The sequence below is a fragment of the Vombatus ursinus genome, unplaced genomic scaffold (assembly GCF_900497805.2).
Source record: "Vombatus ursinus unplaced genomic scaffold, bare-nosed wombat genome assembly UNPS02014812.1, whole genome shotgun sequence".
In the NCBI taxonomy this organism is placed as follows: Eukaryota; Metazoa; Chordata; class Mammalia; order Diprotodontia; family Vombatidae; genus Vombatus; species Vombatus ursinus.
Genome location: NW_020954590.1, coordinates 89486522 through 89505816, shown reverse-complemented (window position 1 = coordinate 89505816; position 19295 = coordinate 89486522). Strand labels below are relative to the sequence as shown.

Genomic DNA, 19295 nt, shown 5'->3' with positions numbered 1-19295 from the left:
TGTGGGGTTTTTTTTTAATATGAGTAGAAATGTTACTTAAAGTAAGAGCACAAAGATTTCAGTCAAAAAATTAGCTGACTGCTCCCTCTTGAGAACAAGGAAGTATTGCTTGACTTTTCTCAAGAAAATTAGATTGTCAGGATTCATTACTAGCTTAGTAAACAGGGACATGTATCATTTTGAAAATCTTTCAGGCTCTTCCATAAGAAAAGCATAAACCATGCTAATCATTTTTTTCTTTCAGATGTGAGCTCTGGCAGTTCAATGGATTGGGCTTATAAAAATGGAATACCCTATGCATTTGCATTTGAACTGCGTGACACTGGGCATTTTGGATTTTTGCTTCCAGAGTCTCTGATCAAGCCAACATGCACAGAAACAATGCTGGCAGTGAAGAATATCACAATGCATCTGCTAAAGAAGTGTCACTGAGAGATGTCACTGAGGGCCAAATCTCAGCAAGAGCAAACACATCACCCTTGTTGGGAAGGATTCTGAGCAAGGGCCTTGCCTTGGTTTTTCAGAACCGTTTGGGATTGGCTGATTGTTTTGTTTTTTGTTTGTTTGCTTGCTTGCTTGTTTTTAAAGAGACACAAACCCTGCTTATGGCGAATTTCTGTAAAAGTAAACTAGTCAATTGACTTTAAAAGGAGTTTCTCATGCATTTCAGCTCCACTGAAATGGAAAGTCAGGTGAGGATTTGGCCCTAACATCAGAGACTCAGGTTATTAGAAGCCAAATTGTCACCCAGTTTCCTTTGAAAGAAAACATCATCTCTGAGGCCAAATTTTACAAGGGAGAAAAAAAAAGAAAGAAAGAAAGCTCATTTCCTCTACTTTACAGCTGCCTCTTCCTCTGCAGCTTGTAACATATTTAGCAAAGATTAATCTTTAATAAATCTTGCTCCCATTTGAAGCCAATGTTACCTGTTGCCTGTGTTTTTAATCATTTACTACTGGGTCTTTTTAAGTATAACTCAGCTTCCCCAGGCTTGGGTGACTGCCAGGTTACAGAAGAATGCAAGCAATCGACCTGGAAAAGACCAGCTACATTTCTTTTTTTTTATTTTTAAGTTAAAATTTTTACTAAACACTTAACACTGAATGTCCATGCAACTAAACTTGCTTAGTATTTGTTTATACTTATATTAATTCACTTCAACGCAAAAAGATACTCTCTCTAAGTCCCCATGAGCATTCCTTTTCTATTCATTCTCATTCTTATTTTTTTTTGTCTCATACAGCCCTGGAGCATACACCATTCTTTTGGCTCTGGTCTTTTCACTTTATGTTACTTCATAAAGCTCTTTCCAGATTTCTTTGTATTTCTCATCATTATTGGTCTTAATTAGAGTATTTCTTTACATTACTATACCACAATTTATTTAGCCATTCCTCTATTGTCAACTGATTGCCCTATTCCTTGCTCCTCTCACCATCACTGTGACTTTCAAAACACCCTTTCCTGGTCAAAACTCCACAACACAGTGTTGTCTCCCCTTATTAGAATGTAGGCTTCTTGAGGGCAGAGTCGGTCTTGCTTTTGCATTTGTATCCGTAGTGCTTAGCATAGTATCTAGAACATAGCAAGTGCTTAATAAATACTGTTTATTCCTTCATTCATTGTCAGATATTTATGTTGCTCCAGTTTCTTGCATGTGACTTCAGTTCCTGTGCATCTGTTTTGTCTGATAATACTAAATACAGAGAAGACATAAATGGTGAGTAAGATGGTGAGGACCACAACTATGACGAGAGAATCGACTTACCTAGCCATAGTCCACAGTAGACACCATCTACATATTGGCACAGTGGATAGAATACAGGGCCTGGAGTCAGTAAACTCTGTTTTCCTAAGTTCAAATCTGGCTTCAGACTACTAGCAGTGTGACCCTAGGCAAGTCACTTAACCCTGTTTGCCTCAGTTTCCTCATCTGTAAAATGAGCTAGAGAAGGAAATGGCAAACCACTCCAGTTTGCCAAGAAAACCCCAAATAAGGTCACAAAGAGTCAGACACAACTGAAAAATGACTAAACAACAACAACAAAATACGTTGCGTAGAATTTCTATTCATTGGATATTGCAGTGGTGTTCCATTACATCAAGTCTGTGCAATGCTTCATTACTGGAACTCTTTCCTTCTGAGCAAAATAGAACTTATATTTCAGTGAAAAAAACTTACCTTTGACTTTTAACTCTGTAGGAATTTTGCAACAACTTTCTAAAGAACTGTATTAGAAAAAAGACCTGTGGTTTCATCAGTGCAGGAAATCCTTCCATGGACACAGATCACAACCTGTCCCTAACTTGTAGCCTTAGCGAGCTACCCAAGATTGAGACGTTTTAGAGATTTGTCCATTGTCACAAAGTTTGTGCCAAAGGGAGGATGTGAAACTAAGTGTTTCTCACTCCAAGTCCAGCACTCTATCCACTACTCTATTTTCCATCAGCAGCTGTGCTTCACCCCAAGGAACACCATGCCCCACCTTGGGATAAGCTGATCCTCTGAAATCATGAGTACCATGCTTGTTCACTCAGTATCAAAAGATACTCAGCATCTTCTCAACTCACCCTGAGTTGCCTGTCTTACCCCTCTGAATAGAGGTCTGGAGGGCAGAACATTAAGCTACTTTATTTATAAAGCTTTCCTTTAAAGGAGTCACACCCTTCCAAGTAATTCTACTTTGCACATTTTCCATCAGAAGCTCTATTTGGCTTGACTCATATATATACATACATACATGTGTACAATATACATACATGATCCAATAGAGCTGCTTTTCCTGTCTTTGTTCTCATTGATGCTATTTCTCCCTCATCTCTATAACCACATCCAAGACTATGATGTTAGGCTATAAATGTGGTGATTCCACTGTTCTTAATGGAGAAAATATTCATAATGATTTCTATAATATTTTTCATTTTTATTCTGTTTGTGATCATTCTTCCATTTTCATCCTTAAATGCCCTTGAGATGACTTTGCTTAGTTGGATATTTTCCCAATATTTGTTAAAAACTGTTTTTTCTTTCTTCTAAGCTCCTCTATGCTTATGAGAAAACACTTCTCACAATCACCTATCATTCTTCTTCAAGAAATCATACAAGCAAGTTTGGCAACTATCACTCTCCTTTTGGCAACTAAGACAGACGTTTCCTAATTAAAGCATTCTGTGTTCTTTTGTTCTTCTTGTGGCAATTAATGACATTGGTTAATCTTCTGGGTGAAAATATTTGTCACAGTATCGATGTGGTTTCTGCTGTCCATTTCCCACTTTTGATTTTTAATTATTTGCTTAAATAGTTCAAGATTAAGTTACTTCAATTGTATGCCATTTTTTTTTATCATTATTGTTTCTTCTTTTTCTTATTCTTCTTAGTTTTTCTTTTAAATGATTTTAGCTGTGATGGTCTGACTGTACACAGGCAAGCAGACAACAAATATTTAAGTACTTACTAGTGCCAGGCGATGGAGATATAAATACAAAGAAAGACAGTCCTTGCCCTCAAGGAGCTTACACTCTAATGGGAGAAAACACACAAAAGGGAAATTAAAAGGGGAAGAGGCTATCTATGAGGAGTCATGGTGCCAAAGTCTTAAAAGTCAGAAGCAAAGACAGGAGAGGAATAAAAGTTGGCTGGCTTGGACTCCTCTATAAAATGGAGACACTAGTCAGTACTCGCCAATAAGAGAAAGGGGGCTGACATGGCAGTGGGATGTTCCAGGGTGAGAAGGTCACAGGAACAAGTAAGTTTTCCTTAGGAGAAGGTGGCACTGACTACTGGATGTTCCAAGGTAAGGAAGCCTCAGATGTTGAGGGAGGAAGTTCTGGAATGAAATGGAGGATGAAGAATGTTTGCAAAGACTAGGAAATCAGAAGCAGAGCCAGGACAGAAACAGGCAGTTGGTTCAGAGATGACTCCCACGTTAATAACAAGTCTTTTTCTATCCATTAAAATATAATCTCATTATTGATGGTGTTGTTTGGTGTTCACCATATCCAGTGCCTACCAGTTCTTTTCTAAAATAAAGTATTCATAATATACAGGTGTGAGACTTCTGTGTAATCTGTAATCTTCTATCTAAACCATGCTTTCCCGTATGTTTCTACTCTAACCTTTTCCCACGTTTACATTGAAGGCACTAAAAATCAAAGTGTATGCTGATTTAGAGTATCTTAAAAATGTCTTTGCACAAATTTCCATACTGCTTCATTCTTTATAAGTGATACTGGTACACAGATTGCAATTGTTTTTTTAGCTGTCCTTTTGCAATTATTTATCATTAGTTTGACAATAAACAGCGATCAAAATCCTTTGAAATAATGTTTCTGGTTGCTTTTAGATTTATGATAAAACTCCACCAACTCTTTTCTTTGCCTCTTCAAAAAGTAACCATGAGCCCTCCTTCCTTGTAACTACTGGGACTTGCTTCTTTTTTCTGATTTCCTTTATAACAAGAGTGTCAAGATTAAAATGATTTAGCTCCCTTAGCAATATGTCCAATTGGTCATTAGTCAATGATCTCACATGTAGATTATCAAATTAAACATTATTGACCATTTAAAAACATGGAATTTTTAGCACCTTCTGCCCCCTTTCCTACTACTGTACCACTATCCCCTCAGGAATCCCAGACCTCAGGTCCATCTTTATTTTCCTTTGTTTCATGTACTGCCACAGCCAAAAAAATTCATCACCAGGTGCCTAGCCTCTTGTAAAGTATATCAAGAAATATGCTCAGTTTGCCTTTGCAGGGTGATAGAACCTGTCAAAGCTTATGCTGCACTGTCAAAACTTTCCCTGGTCACTGTAGAAGATAAAGGGAAGTTTTCCATTTCCTATAGTGGAAAAATGTATGTTACATACTATGCACAGTACATTGTATAGAGTTCTGATTCTGTCTAGTGTTGGCCTCACTTTGGTGTATTATATGTACTATAAAAGAGTCAATATGGTCCAGTGAAGAGATGCATTGAAGAGAGTTCATATGCCATTTCTGACATTGACTATGTGACCATGGGCAAGTAAGTCAACCTCTCTGAGCCTGAGGAAAATCTCTAAGCCAAAAATTATAGATGGATTGTGATCTGAGTTAGTCATAGAGGGAAATTTCCATTAAGATAAAATCACAAATTGGCATATGTATACTACATACACTCTAGAAAAGTAATTTTTGTCTGACAATAAACAGTATACTAGTAGATTCTGGCTGTATAGATTTTCTGTTCCCAACCTAACACTTTATTGAACAAATACATATTGGGGTCAGCTGCTCTGAAATGAGCTAACACATCCAAAAAGTGATGAGTTGCTCCTGCATTGATGTTAGTGAGAATAACTATTGGGGTGTTAATTTTTTTCAACATCATTTTGATGTGCAAATATCCTTTTATGAGAATTAACAGTCTCTATTGCATACAAGTAATCATTTGGTTGGAAATAAAATTGTCTATTCTTGTCTTCATAGTATACCTTCTAAAATGAAACATTATAATTCAAATCACACTAAAAAGTATACATTTTTGCTATAGCTACATTTGTCTTGGGCATACTTTATTTTTTGTATGTTACATCTTGGGATTTATGGTTGAACTATAATAAATCAAGCCTAATTGATTAAATCAGGGTTCTGTGTTATGTTAATTAAAGTATGCCATAGATTAGGCTCAATAATTACACCAGTGATTGCATCTGACAGAATATTTTCATAAGGACAATCAGAACCCTATATGATAAACCTTGCCAGATGCACTGCACAAAACCCATTGCAGTAAGAGCCATGCATACAGCTGAATAATACGTGTAAGAATAAAAGTGAAGAATAAAATCATATTGTCTCCTAGACTTTTTATCTGTGGCTCCATACTCATAGGCACCTAACTAAGCCACCTGCTGCCATCCACCATTGTTGAAGCACTTGCTTCAGCTACAGGAGCTATGCTGGAGCCTCAACCCATGTAGGCCCCCACCATGTCTCCAGCTATCTGTGCCCACAACACTGCAGCCAGGGCTCACTTCAATAGCCACTGTAGTTTCCCTTTTGTTCCTACTCCCCATAACAGGAACGCCTATGAAAGACATGCTCTTGACCACCCCTCCAAATATTCTCTCCTCACTTGGTTTTTATGACATTGCTCCCAAGTTCTCCACCCAAGAATATGATGCTTATTTCTCAATCTCCTTTGCCACATCGCCATCTCTCTCTCCTGCCTAAGTCATAGCTTCACCTCTCAGCCTTAATACATTCTGTGCTTTTGTGGGCCAGCATGGGAATCTTGCTGCCTAACATGAAACCAATACAGTCTCTAATAGGAAAATATTTCTTGTCCTCAACAACTGAGGTAAATTCTCCCCCTGTGAGGCAGAACTAGTAACTGAAAGGGATGCCAAACCACTCTAAAGCTGGATAAGTACCCTATCCCCATTTATCCATTCATCCTAAATGATAAAGAGTCATCTATGTTTAGAAGCAGCCACTGAATTTCAACTTACGTTGATATTTTGACACAAAAATGTTAGACTCCTCTAACCTAGAAAGATTTTTATTCAGAGATCTAAAGATGTGCTGAAGATTCTCTGAAAGAATATCCGATATTTATGGTAGGCTCAGAGTTGAGAACTATGGAAATTATGTTCCAGGCAGTTTCTGATGTATGGATCAAGGGATAGTTCTCTGAAATATTGCATAGTATCTTCATTTGATAGAGAATCAAGCATAAAAGGGCAGTTTTATGTGTTTTATCAGGGTCAAGAAGAATTTCATGAAAGAGTGGATATTTGGAGTGAACATTGCTGTGCTTGTCTCACAAACACACACACTTATATTCAGAGAGAGACAGAGAAACATGTTGAAGAGAGGATGGTAACCTACAGAAGTAGCATTAATCTTAGACCTTCTAAAAAGCTTCCTGATTTTTGATAATAATTGAAGCTTTGAGTAGAATATAAGAAAATTTATGTTAAAAAAAATTAATTTTCTGCTAAGGAGCTGAAATCAGGTTAATGTTCTCTTTATACTAACAAATACAAACTTTCTAAACATTTATCTTACTTCAGTAATTACTTGGAACTTTCCCCTTTTTTATTTATTACCTTTACTAAGATGTCTTCATGTAGAAGACAGATTGAATCATAATCAACATTATCCAAACATTGATCTCATAGACTTCCACATATTTCGCTCAGAACAATTAATCATACCAGATCATTAAAGACACTAAAAATAAAGATGGTGAAAGTATTTAACCATTGGTCAAAGCCTTATTGTGAATAAGGGTGATATGAGATTCATTCACTATTTGTCCATATTCGTTTAAATCCTCAGAATATAAAGCTTTCCCCAGACATCATGTGAGTAGGTGATAATCATTTCTTAATACTTAATATATGCCAGGCAGTGTTCTAATTTCTGGACATATAGACACAAAAAAAGAAAGCTAGCCTCTGCCTTCAATGAGCCTACATCCTAATGGGGAAAAACAACACATAAAAGGAGCTAAAGGAGAAGGAGGAGAGCAAGGCAAATTAAATCCAGAGAATCAAAAGCACAGCTGAAGGAGAATGAAGAATGGCTGGACTGTACCCCTTCCCCAAATGTAGACCCAGGAAAGAACTCACCAGTGAGAGAAAGGGGCCAAAGTGGAAGGAATTTTCCAGGGTGAGAAGGGTTTGGGGTCTCAGAGAACTTATCCAATACTTGTTTCACAGTCTTCATCTCTGTCTCAACACCAGTTTTTATACTGAAGAGTATAATATACATATTTATTTCCCTTACCTTGAATATCCCAGGCTTTCATTTCATCAACCTCCATCACTTACCTGTGTATGTGTTCTTTTCCCTTAGTAGAATGTAAGCTTCTTGAGGGCAGTGACTGCTTTCATTTTTGCTTTTGTATCCCTAGCACCTACCACTCAATACATAATGAGTAATCACTCAATAAATGTTTGTTGAGTTGAAATGAAAGCTCTTTCTCCAAGTTTCTCCCCAGTCTTCCCTGTTTCCCAGTCCATTTGGCCTCACTTTGCTCCCTTCAGAATCAGAACCTTATAGTTCAGCACTTTTTACATTTTCTCTACCCTTGAATAACCTGAGCTCTTATCCTACTGCCTTTCATACCCTGGCAAACCTCAAACTTTGATCACTTTCTCCATTTGCCTTCTCTCCTCATACTCAGGTGCTACATAGGAAGTCAAGCAACCATGAGGGACTACAAATCAGTCAATAGGCAAATAGGCTCAGTTATTTAGAATAGGTTTCATGAATAGAATCCCAAGAGTTTGGATAATGGAATAGAAAAGGCTAGGTGAGTGAAAGGAGGAGGGCACAAGACACAGCACGAAAGGCTCTTTGGAGACTGAAGGAGTTTGATTCAAAAAAAAAATTAGAAAGGCAAGTCAGTCTGTCAGACAAATGGAAAAGACTAAAGGTAAAAAGACAAAGAAGAAAAGACATTCCACATTAATAACAGTTTACATCTATCTAGTGCTTTTAGGTTAACAAATCAAAAAGTTTCTAGCCCAGTAGAAGCCCCTGCATTCTGCTATCTTGGAATCTTAAAATTCATTTTGGCAAGACTCATGATGGAAAATGCCATCCACATCCAGAGAAAGAAGTATGGAGAGGTAGCTAGGTGGCACAGTAGATAGAGTTCTGGCCTTGAGTCAGAAGGACCTGTGTTCAAATTCGGTCTCAGACACGTAACACTTATTAGCTATGTGACCCTGGGCAAGTCACTTAACCCAATTGCCTCATCAAAAAGAAAAAACTATGGAGTTTGAATGCAGATTGAAGCATACTATTTGCTCTTTTTTGTTTGTTTGTTTCTTCTTTCTGATGGTTCCTCTTATTGGTTCTAATTCTTCTTTACAACATGACTAATGTGAAAATATGTTTAATAGGAACGTATATGTAGAGCTTATATCAGATTGCACTCCATCTTGGGGAGGGAGGAAGGAAAGGAGTGGGTGAAAATTTAAGACTTAAAAACTTATGGTAGTGATTGTTAAAAACTAAAAATAAATTGATTAAAATTAAAAAAACAATTTAAAAAAGAGAAAGAACTATGGAGTCTGAATGCAGATCAAAGCATACTATTTTCTCTTTTTATTTTTTTTTTGTTTTTTCTTTCTCATGGTTTTTCCCTTTTATTCTGGTTCTTCTTTCACAACATGACTAATGTGGAAATATGTTTAGTATGATTGTACATGTATACCCTATATCAGATTGTGTGCCATCTTGGGGAGGGGGGAGGAGAAAAAAAATTGGAACTCAAAATCTTATAAAAGTGAATGTTGAAAACTATCTTTACATGTAACTGAAAAAATAAAATACTATTGGGGGGGCAATAAGTAACTGTTGACCTAAAATAAACTCATGATATGTTCATGAAAAAAAATCATTTTGGCTATGATTTAGTCTACAAGGTCTTAATCTTTTTTGTGTGCCATGGACCACTCTGGCAATCTGGTAAAGCCAATATTTCATAATTGAAGATAATGCTAAATGTAGTAGAAGTAAAGATGCAATTTTCCCATTCAAATTCATAGACACTGTCCCCACTCCACCCACCCCCCAAAAGAATCTGTCCATGGCCCCGATCCATGAGCCTAGGTAAATATCTTGGATCTAATCCAATCTTCTACTTCAAGAGCCATAGGATCATAGGGTTGGAATTAGAAGAGAACTTAAAGGTTATCTAATCCAATTTCTTCATTTTACAGATAAAGAAACTGAGTCCTAAAGAAGATATCACAGTTAAGATCATAGGTCTAGAGATGCTCAAGATCCCACAGCTATGATCATGGGTCTAGAGATGGAAGTGATTTCAAAAGCCATCTAATCAATTCAAGTCAACAAGCATTATAGTGTTTGCTATGTGCCAGGTCCCTTCCCCGTACACATGAGGAGACTCAGGCCCATTGAGGTTAAATGACTTGTCCAAAGTCACACATCTAGTAAGTGGCAGAGCTAGGATTTAAACAGGTGCATTGACTCCAGACTCAGCACTTTTTCCATGGTACCATGTTGTATTTGTGCTAAGGTGGAAGGTTTCCAATGTTGGGATCCTCCAAAGCATCACAATCCATTGTTAAATGACTCTGATTATTTAGCAAATTCCTCCTTACATTGGGCAGTGGTCTATGATCAGAGATATCAGACTTGCCACCATGGGTAGTGTAACCACAAAACTCCCCAGTGCAGCGGGAATCAGATTAAAATGTAATTGGTAAACACTTAACAAAATGAATAAATATACAGTAAAACACAAATAATGTTAATTTGTAGTTTTCTAAGTTGGTATGCCCATGGCAAGTTTTAGAGGTCTCCATTTCTATTTGAGTTTGACACCTCTGGTTTATTTCTCTGTAGCTTCCATCCATCATGCTATCCTTAGGGAGGCAATACAAAATAATAATCCCATTTCCACATGACAAGCCTTCAGATATTTGAAAAGAATTATAATATTGCTTCTAAGTGTTATCTTCTTCAGGCTTGACACCCCCATTTCTTTCAACCAATTCTCATATAACTTATTTACATCCATACTGTATTCCACCCATTGCCCAGTTCATCTTCCTCCCATGGGGGAACTATAAAGTGCTTAAAGTGAGAAATCGTGTCATTTTTCAATTTTTGTTTCCCAGTGCCAAGTAAACCACCTTATACTTAATAGGTATTTACTAAATGTTTATTTAATTTGATTTTGAGTTTTCAGACCCTTCACCTTTCCATTCCCCTCTTTAGTTCCAGTAGCAAAGGTACAGATGAATGAGAATTATATTATATATTATATAATAATATATTATTATTCATTCATATGATATATATGTTATATGAATGAGAAAGAATTATAATTAATAAAACAGAATTATGCTACCTAGGCTTGAGGCTTGGGTCAAAACAAACCATCATCGATTGGCTGCTCCCTCCAAAGTATTAGCTTACCTGTTTTGTGCTAAAATTCCTACCAAATTTGAAATACTTGTCTGACCTCCATTTCATTACCTCTGCCTAGACCTTTGGATTTGTTTATGCTGGTGAAGTTTTGAGTTGATCTTAAAAGGCATTCTGACTATCCTTTTGAATTATGGTTTGATCCCCTTGCCAGCCCCTTTCCCTTACTCTCTAACCAGCTTTGCTCTCTCCTTTGAGGCCTATTAATCGCCCTTAGTCACTGACACAAGCCAAGTACTCTCCTCATTAGGAGCAGAGACCCAATGACATTCTCTTCTGGTCACAACCTAACTGGTTAATGTCCATCCTTAAATGTGACACCCAGAAATGAAAATAATACTCCAAATATATTTTGATCAAGTGTAGGCTACAATAGAATTATTGCTTCCCCAATTTTAGATATCATATTTTTATGTAGAGAAGTTGGTCTTTGATGAAGACTCCAGTTCAGAAAGCTCATTATGTAATAATAAGGTGTTAACATGGTGTTAAATTAACTGAAAAGTACAGCCACACCTGGTAATCCCTTTACAAGAATATTCATCTTGCCTTAAATTAAGGGAATTAAGGGAGCAACCTCATTAGATGAGCAAAAATTAGACATGCCTTTGCACAGCTTTAAATAACTAAATCCTGGACAAATTTGGTTGCTTGAGTGCATCCAAGCTGAGAGACAGAAGTAATACAACCCTTTAGAAGGATTCTCTTTTGGCAGGGAAGAAAGGATTTTTTTTATGCAAAACTTCAACCATCCAGATCAGGTGACTTTGAAATGGAGCTACTTAACCATACTAGGAGAGTCGATAAAAGAGTCAGTTATGTATTCAAAAGAAAGTTAAAGGGGTAGCCAGGTGGCGCAATGGATAGAGCTCCAGCCTCAGAGTCAGGAGGACCTGAGTTCAAATTCGGTTTCAGGCACTTGACACTTACTAGCTGTGTGACCCTGGGCAAGTCACTTAACGCCAATTGCCTCACCAAAAAAAAGAAAGAAAGAAAGAAAGCTAGACTTGGCAATCAAGAATTTGGCTATGGAGAAGATCGTATGAGAGGAGACAAAGGATGTTCAGGCCCTGCAGTTTGGGAGTTGAGTTTGCCTTGACACGTGTGTTGCCCACGTGTGTGCCTCACTCCCACTGAACTCTGTGCCTACTATTATTCCCTTAACGCTATGTATATTTGTGGGAAGATGTGTCCCAAGGGTCACATGAGACCAGGTTAGCGTAGGGGAGGCAGATATTTTGAAGCTACTCTTTTTATTACGCCATCTTAGTAAATGCCTTTGCTAGGAGCTAAGTGTGACCATTGGGTGACTGTTAATGGAGAGTACACTGATGGAGGCTTGTGAGCCTCCTAGTGTTAGAAGTGAAGGCAATAGGATTATCCCTAGAGCCTGAGGTAGCAGCTATCCTCTGAGGACCCAGCTGGAGAGTACTCCACTGAGCCTATCACAAAGGAGATGATACATCAGTTTATAGGTATTTGACTGGGAGGAGTTCCCTGATCAACTTGAAGAACTTTGTTCTCTGAATTGTCTATGGCAAAGGTATCAAACATATAGCCTTTCCAGAGCAGGCCCAAAACAGATTAAAATGTAATGGGGGGGGGGGGGGGCAGTTAGGTGGTGCAGTGAGTAGAGCACTGGCCCTGAAGTCAGGAGAACCTGAGTTCAAATCTGGCCTCGGACACATAATACTTAACTAGCTATGTGACCCTGTGCAAGTCACTTAACCCCATTGCCTAAAAAATAATAAAATAAAATGTAATTGGTAAATATTTAATAAAATAAATAAAAACACAGTAGAATATAGATAATGTTAATATGTGTTTTTCTATACCAATATTTGGTTAGCAGGGATCCTCACGTATGACTTCATGGCCTCTATTTCTATTTGAGTTTGACACCACTGATCTATGGGGTATGAGGCAGCTAGGTGGCACAGTGGATAGAGCACTGGACTTGAAATCAGGAAAATCTGAATTCAAAGCTGGTCTCAGAATCTTACGAACTGTGTGACCTTGGGCAAGTCACTTAACCACTGTTTATCTCAGTATCCTCGTCTCCAAAATGGGAGTGATAATAGTACCTCCTTCCCAGAGTTGCTGTAAGAATCAAATGAGATAATATTTGTAAAGTATTTAGCACAATGCCTGGCACACAGTAGGTATTTAATAAATGCTTGCCCCTACCCTCAATTTCCCCTATAAGTTTTCCTATATTCAATCTACATTGTTACCTTGAATGCCTGTACAGAAGCTGAGAACTCACACCCACATCTGTGGAGACCTAGACATGAGATACATTTGAATTGTATGCTCAGTTTTATAGGAGCCAAGTCTGGGTGGGGGCAAAATGAGGGAATGAAAAAATTACTTGGGACTACTTCCTCCATCTCTCCATCTGGACCTGTAGCAGAAAAAAAGCAGTAGCAGAGATATGTTGCAATTGGAAACATTCTCAATTACAAAACACAGAAAAAAGGAGGTGGGATTTCCTGGGCAGTGCCAGCTTTTGGGAAAGAAGACTATCCTGCAATTCAATATTCTACAGAGAAAAGGAGTTCCTAGGCAGTACCATCCTCCTGTAGTTTCTATAGTATCCCCAAGTTGAAGAGTTTGGGAACCCAGCCTTCTGGGCAGAAAAGGGGAACGCCTGAACAACATCCACATCAACTCCATCGGCTTCAACAAGCATTTAATAATGATAATGATGATGATAATGATGATAGCAACAACAATAGCTAACATTTATATAGCACTATATATTTGCTCCATGCTAAACACCTCATAATTATTACCTCATTTGATCCTCACAAGAACCCTGGGAAGTAAGTGCTATTAATATCTCCATTTTACAGATGAGGGAACTGAAGCAAAGAAAGGGTAAGTAACTTGCCCAAGATCGCATAGTGAGTAAATGTTTGAGGCTAGATTTGAACTTAGATCTTTTTTACTCCAGGCCTGGCATTCTATCCACTGTGCCACCTTGCTGCCCTTTATTAAATGTCTACTATGTGTCATGCAGTAATCTGGATGCTTGGGATACAAATACCAAAATGAAACAGACCCTGTCCTCCACAAGCTTCTTTGAATAGAAGTGATCTCTCTATCCTCTGAACCTACCTTGTGACATTTAGGATATGCTTTGGGAAAAGAGTTAAGTCCATCTGGTTACACTCAAGAAAAAAACTAACCGATTAAATTAGAGAAGATAATATGATGATGATGATGAAAAAAAAAGGGAACATACATACAGTTGCATAAACATTGAAAGTCAAGCAGTACAGTAGATAAGAGTACCAGGCCTGGAGTTAGGAAGTTCTGAGTTCAAATCTAGCCTTGGACACTTACTAGCTATGTGACCTAGCAAGTCATTTAAACACTGTTTATCTCTGTTTTCTCATCTATAAAATAGGTATAATAATAGCATCTCCTTCCAAAGGTTCTTGTAAGGATCAAATTATATGATAATTATAAAGCACTTCGAACAGTGCTAGGTACATAGTAAGTGATATATAAATCTTTCACTATTTATTATTTTTATAAACATTAAGTATAAATAAATTAACTAAATTGGCATATTTGTAGCACTTGCAAACAAGTAAACAAGTTCATCTAAGGTGACAGAGAATGAGGAATAACAGGAATTACACTATTACACTCAATAGAATCAATAGGGAATCACCAGCTCAATTAATCAGAAATATTTTTATCCTACACCCCCTCCCACATTGTAAATATATCAATGTTAAAAACCTCTTTGTCTCATCTTCTTTCACCTGGACTACTGTAATAACCTCCTATTCAACGTCCTTGTCTCAAATCTCTTCCCATTCTAATCTATCTTCTACACAGCTGCTAAAGAGATTTTCCTAAAGGTCTGGACTGCCCATGTCACCATACTCACTAAATCCAGCAACTTCCTATTACGTCTAAGATCAAATATAAACCCTCTTTTTGGTATTTAGACAACATCTTCACAACATGGCTCCTTCCTACCTCTCTGGTCTTCTTACACATTACTCTCTTCCATTTGCTCTGTAGCGTCTTTGCTATCCCTTACACAACACTCCACCTTCCATCTCTGTGTTTTTGTGCTTGTTTTCATCCCATTTCTCTGCCTTAACAAGAATGCTCTTCCCATTTCTATTTCCTGTAATCCCTGGTTTCCTTCAAGAATCATTTTATGCCATCTTCTACAACAAGTCTTTCCTGGGCCTAGCTGCTTAGCTGCTACTGGCTTTCAAGTTTAGTTTGCATCTGTTTTTTATGTGTCTTGTACATTCCTGAGTGTATGTATGTATGTATGTATGTATATATTTACATATATATATATGTTGCCTCCCTTATTAGAATGTGTATATTGTAAGCAATCATAAAAGTGAGAGATCACTAACTAGAGATATTCACGGAAGAGGCTGAACATAAGCTCAGCACAGAAAGGAGGTAAGGATTCTGTTCTTATTCTTTGAGTTCTGAGACATCACAAGCTACTCGTTCCCCTGATTCAATGATCTTTCTGGGTGAAAGAAATTATCAGTGGTGTAAAGTCAACAGGGAAGGAGGTCTCCAATGGATTGCTCCAGAGATCAGTGATTGTAACTGTACTGTTTAACATTTTTCTGTCACTTGGATAAATGCATAGATGTCCATCCCACTTATTGAATCTGCAAAAGACTCAAATTTGGAAGTGATAGCTAATACATTGGTGATTGTCAAGTTCCAAAAAGATCTTAACAGACTAGAATATTAATAATAACAATAATAGGGGCAGCTAGGTGGCACAGTGGATAGAGCACCAACCCTGGACTCAGGAAGACCTGAGTTCCAATCCAGCCTCAGACACATAACACTTACTAGTTGTGTGACCCTGGGCAAGTCACTTAACCCCCATTGCCTAAAAAAATAAATAATAATAATAGCTAGCATTTATATAGTACCTACTATGTGCCAGGCACTGTGCTAAGTGCTTTACAAATATCGTCTCAATTTGATCTTCACAACAACCCTGAGAGTTAGGTGCTATTGTTATCCCCACTTTGCAATTGAGGAAACTAAGGCAAACAGACTGTTAAGTATTTTGCTCAAGGTTATACAGCTAGTAAATGTCTGAGGTCAAATTTATACTCAGGTCTCACTGGCTCCAGATCCAGTGCTCTGGAAACTGTGCTATCTAGCTGCCTAACACTGGGCCAAACCAAGTAAGATGAACTTTACTGGGGATAAATGTAAGGTCTTATATTTGGATCCAAAAAATTAATTTCACAAGGACAAAATGGGGAGGTGTGAATAGATAGCAATCAGAATGAAAAGATCTGGCGGTTTTGGTAGAATGAAAATTCAGTAAAGTCAACAAAATGACATGGCAGTCAAAAAAATTAATGCAATTTTATGCTACCTCAATAAAGGCATAGATACAAGTATGCCCTTCACATAGCTGCCAAAACAACCTCCATAAAGTGTAGCTTTGATCATGTCATTGTTTCACTCACGATTTCCTAGTGCCCCTTGGATAAAGTGCAAACTCCTCAGCTTGGCTCTTTTTCTTCCTTGTAAAATAATGTTTTATTGATAACTTTTGATTTTACATCATAGTCATTTATGAATATACTCTACCCACAGTCTACATCCACATCCCCATTAAGCCTTCCCATATAACAAAGCAAAATGGTTAAAACAAAACCAACAGACACGGCATTCCCGTCTCACAGTGAATTAAACATTGCACAACCTTTATTCCCCCATCTCTCTACCAAGAGGAGGCAGAAAAGATTATGTCAGAGTTAGCATTTCCCATAATACACTAAGCCTTTCTGTGTTTGCACAACAACCTACAATATTAAATGGAGTCCATTGGGGAAATAGAAGGAGTTAATTTGTGTAGCAGGTTCTCCATTGTAACCTTTATGCAGGATTTCAGCAGGCCTCTGGCTGGGGTTCCCCTAGTAAATCATTAAGCACTATATAAATACCACATATTATTATTACCTACCTCACAGAGCTCTTGGGAGGAAAGTGCTTTGTAAATAAAGAAACACAGAATCACAAAGTTGGGAAGGATCTAAGAGAACTAGTCTAACCCATATCTGAAAAAAAAATCCCCTCGAAAACAAATCTGACAAATGATCATGTATCTTTTGCTTAAAAACGTCTAGGGAGGAGGAACCTCATCCTTCTTGAGATAACATTTACTGACAGCTCTAATTTTTAGGAAGTTTTGGTTTGGTTTGGTTGTTACATTGAGCTTCAATTTGCTGCCTTACAGCTTTTACCTATTGCTCTTGATTCTGCCCTTCACAGTCAAACAGAAGCAGTCTAATCTTCCCCAGGACCACCCTTCAAATACTTGAAGAAAGCCATCATGAACCCTTGTCAAGATAAATATCCCCAGTTCCTTCAACCTAACCTCAAATGCATGAAGTCTAGGCCTGTGACCACCATGCTTGCCGTCTTCTGGATGTTCTCTCCAGCTACCTGCTCTTTACATTTATCTCCAGTAATCAATCATAGACTGTGGTTTAGCTGAGATTATACTAGTTTCCATCTGCCTACTTGAGATAACATGGCTGCAATACTGTGGTCTTTAAAAGAAAGCTGCCAAAAGTATTGCAAATGCATTGAGGGGTCGCTTAATCAAGAATCATTTCTATCAGCCCACAAGTCACTGGTATGTCTAAGTAAGAAGAGAGGAGGGGGAGAGAAAGAAATATGCATTTATTAAGCACCTACTCTGTGCCAAGCACTGTTTGAGATACTTTGTAAATATTTTCTCATTTGATCAGTAAGAAACAATAAAGTGGGGGCAGCTAAGTGGCACAGTAGATAGAGCACTGGCCCTGGAGTCAAGAAGACCTGAGTTCAAATCTAATCTCAGACACATGATACTCATTAGCTGTGTTAGCCTGGGCAATTCACTTAACCCCGATTGCCTTGCAAATAAATAGTAATAATAGATACATTTTTAAAAAAAAGCAATGAGGTTCTTCCCAGGACCATTTAGGGCATCAGTATTAACCTGGATGAAGTATATAAGTCTAACAGATCCATATTTCTAGGAAGTAGCTTAAGTTTAGATAAAATGTTAGCTGTGTATTTTAGCTATTTAACCAGTTATGAAGCCAGGATTGAAACTCAAGTTCCCTGACTCCAGAGAAAGTATGATTCCTGTTTGCTTTATTTGGTCTCAAGGTTTCAGGTTAGTGCAAAGACCTGAGTTCAAAGATCTTTAGAAAATTAGTACTTGGAAAGTTAGTGCAAGCATTAGCTTTACTACTATGTGACACAGTAAGCAGGGAAAAACAGCACACACACAGACTTTATGGCAACACAGACAGAGATCCTGCCACACAGAGCCAGGTAACTCACTTGAGGGAGACTATAGTGGCAAGATGGCAGGAGGAGAAGGCGGAGCCAAGGTGGCAGAGAAAAGATAGCAACTCACCTGAGCTCTCCCCAAAACCCCTCCAAACACCTTTAAATAATGCCATAAAACAATTCCTAGAGCATCAGAACCCACAAAAGGATGGGGCAAAATAATTACCCAGGCAAAGACAACTTAGGTTAGCAGGAAAGGTCTGTCACACAAGGGTGAGAGTGGAGCACAATCTAGTGCAGGTCACACCAGCACAGACCAGTCCCAGAAAACCAGGAGCAGGCCTTGGGAGCCACCAAATCAACAGCAGCAGCTGCTGCTTCCAGAGCTGTCAGCCCACAGACAATAAGGGAGTCAAAAAGCCATTCAAAGGAGATTACAGGGGTCTCTTTGCTAGCATTGAGGCAAGACTCTGTTGCTTTGCCCACACTTATATTCAGGTCACAGTGTTGGGTAAGTCCCAGGGCAAGGAAGAACACTAGCACACCAGAGCTTGTGGCTACAGTGGAGCAGGGACCCTCAACATAGTTCCAGGGCAGAAAAGAGTGCTTGTGGTCACCAGAGCACAGGTCAGGAGAGTAGTAAACACCCCTCTCCTTAGATCATACCACCTTGGAAGAACTGAAAACTTACATGTCCCTAGAAGTATCTCTGAAAACAACTGCACAAAATCCCTCAAGCTTGAGACAATGCACCCTGCACCCTGGAAGCAGAGCCCTACTTTAACAAAGAGTTTAAAAGTCAAGAAATAGGCTGGGAAAATGAGCAAACACCAGAAAAAATTCTGACCATAGAAAGTTACTATGGTGACAAGGAAGATCAAAACACATATTCAGAAGAAGATAACAAAGTCAAAACTGCTAATTCCAAAGGGTCCAAGAAAAATATGAATTGGCCTCAGGTCATGAAAGAACTCAAAAAGGATTTTGAAAATCATGTAAGAGAGGTAGAGGAAAAGATTTGGGAAGAGA

General features: G+C 38.1%; 1 protein-coding gene across 1 annotated transcript in view; it reads left to right on the top strand.

Annotated features, from left to right (window-relative positions):
- The window catches only part of LOC114054290 (carboxypeptidase A6-like), a 328051-nt gene extending 327619 nt beyond the window's left edge, over positions 1-432 (top strand). Inside the window, exon 11 of the mRNA XM_027877487.1 lies at positions 245-432. Coding sequence (XP_027733288.1) covers positions 245-432 — 188 coding nt within the window. The remainder of the gene's footprint in view (positions 1-244) is intronic.
- The last annotated feature ends 18863 nt before the right edge of the window (positions 433-19295 follow it).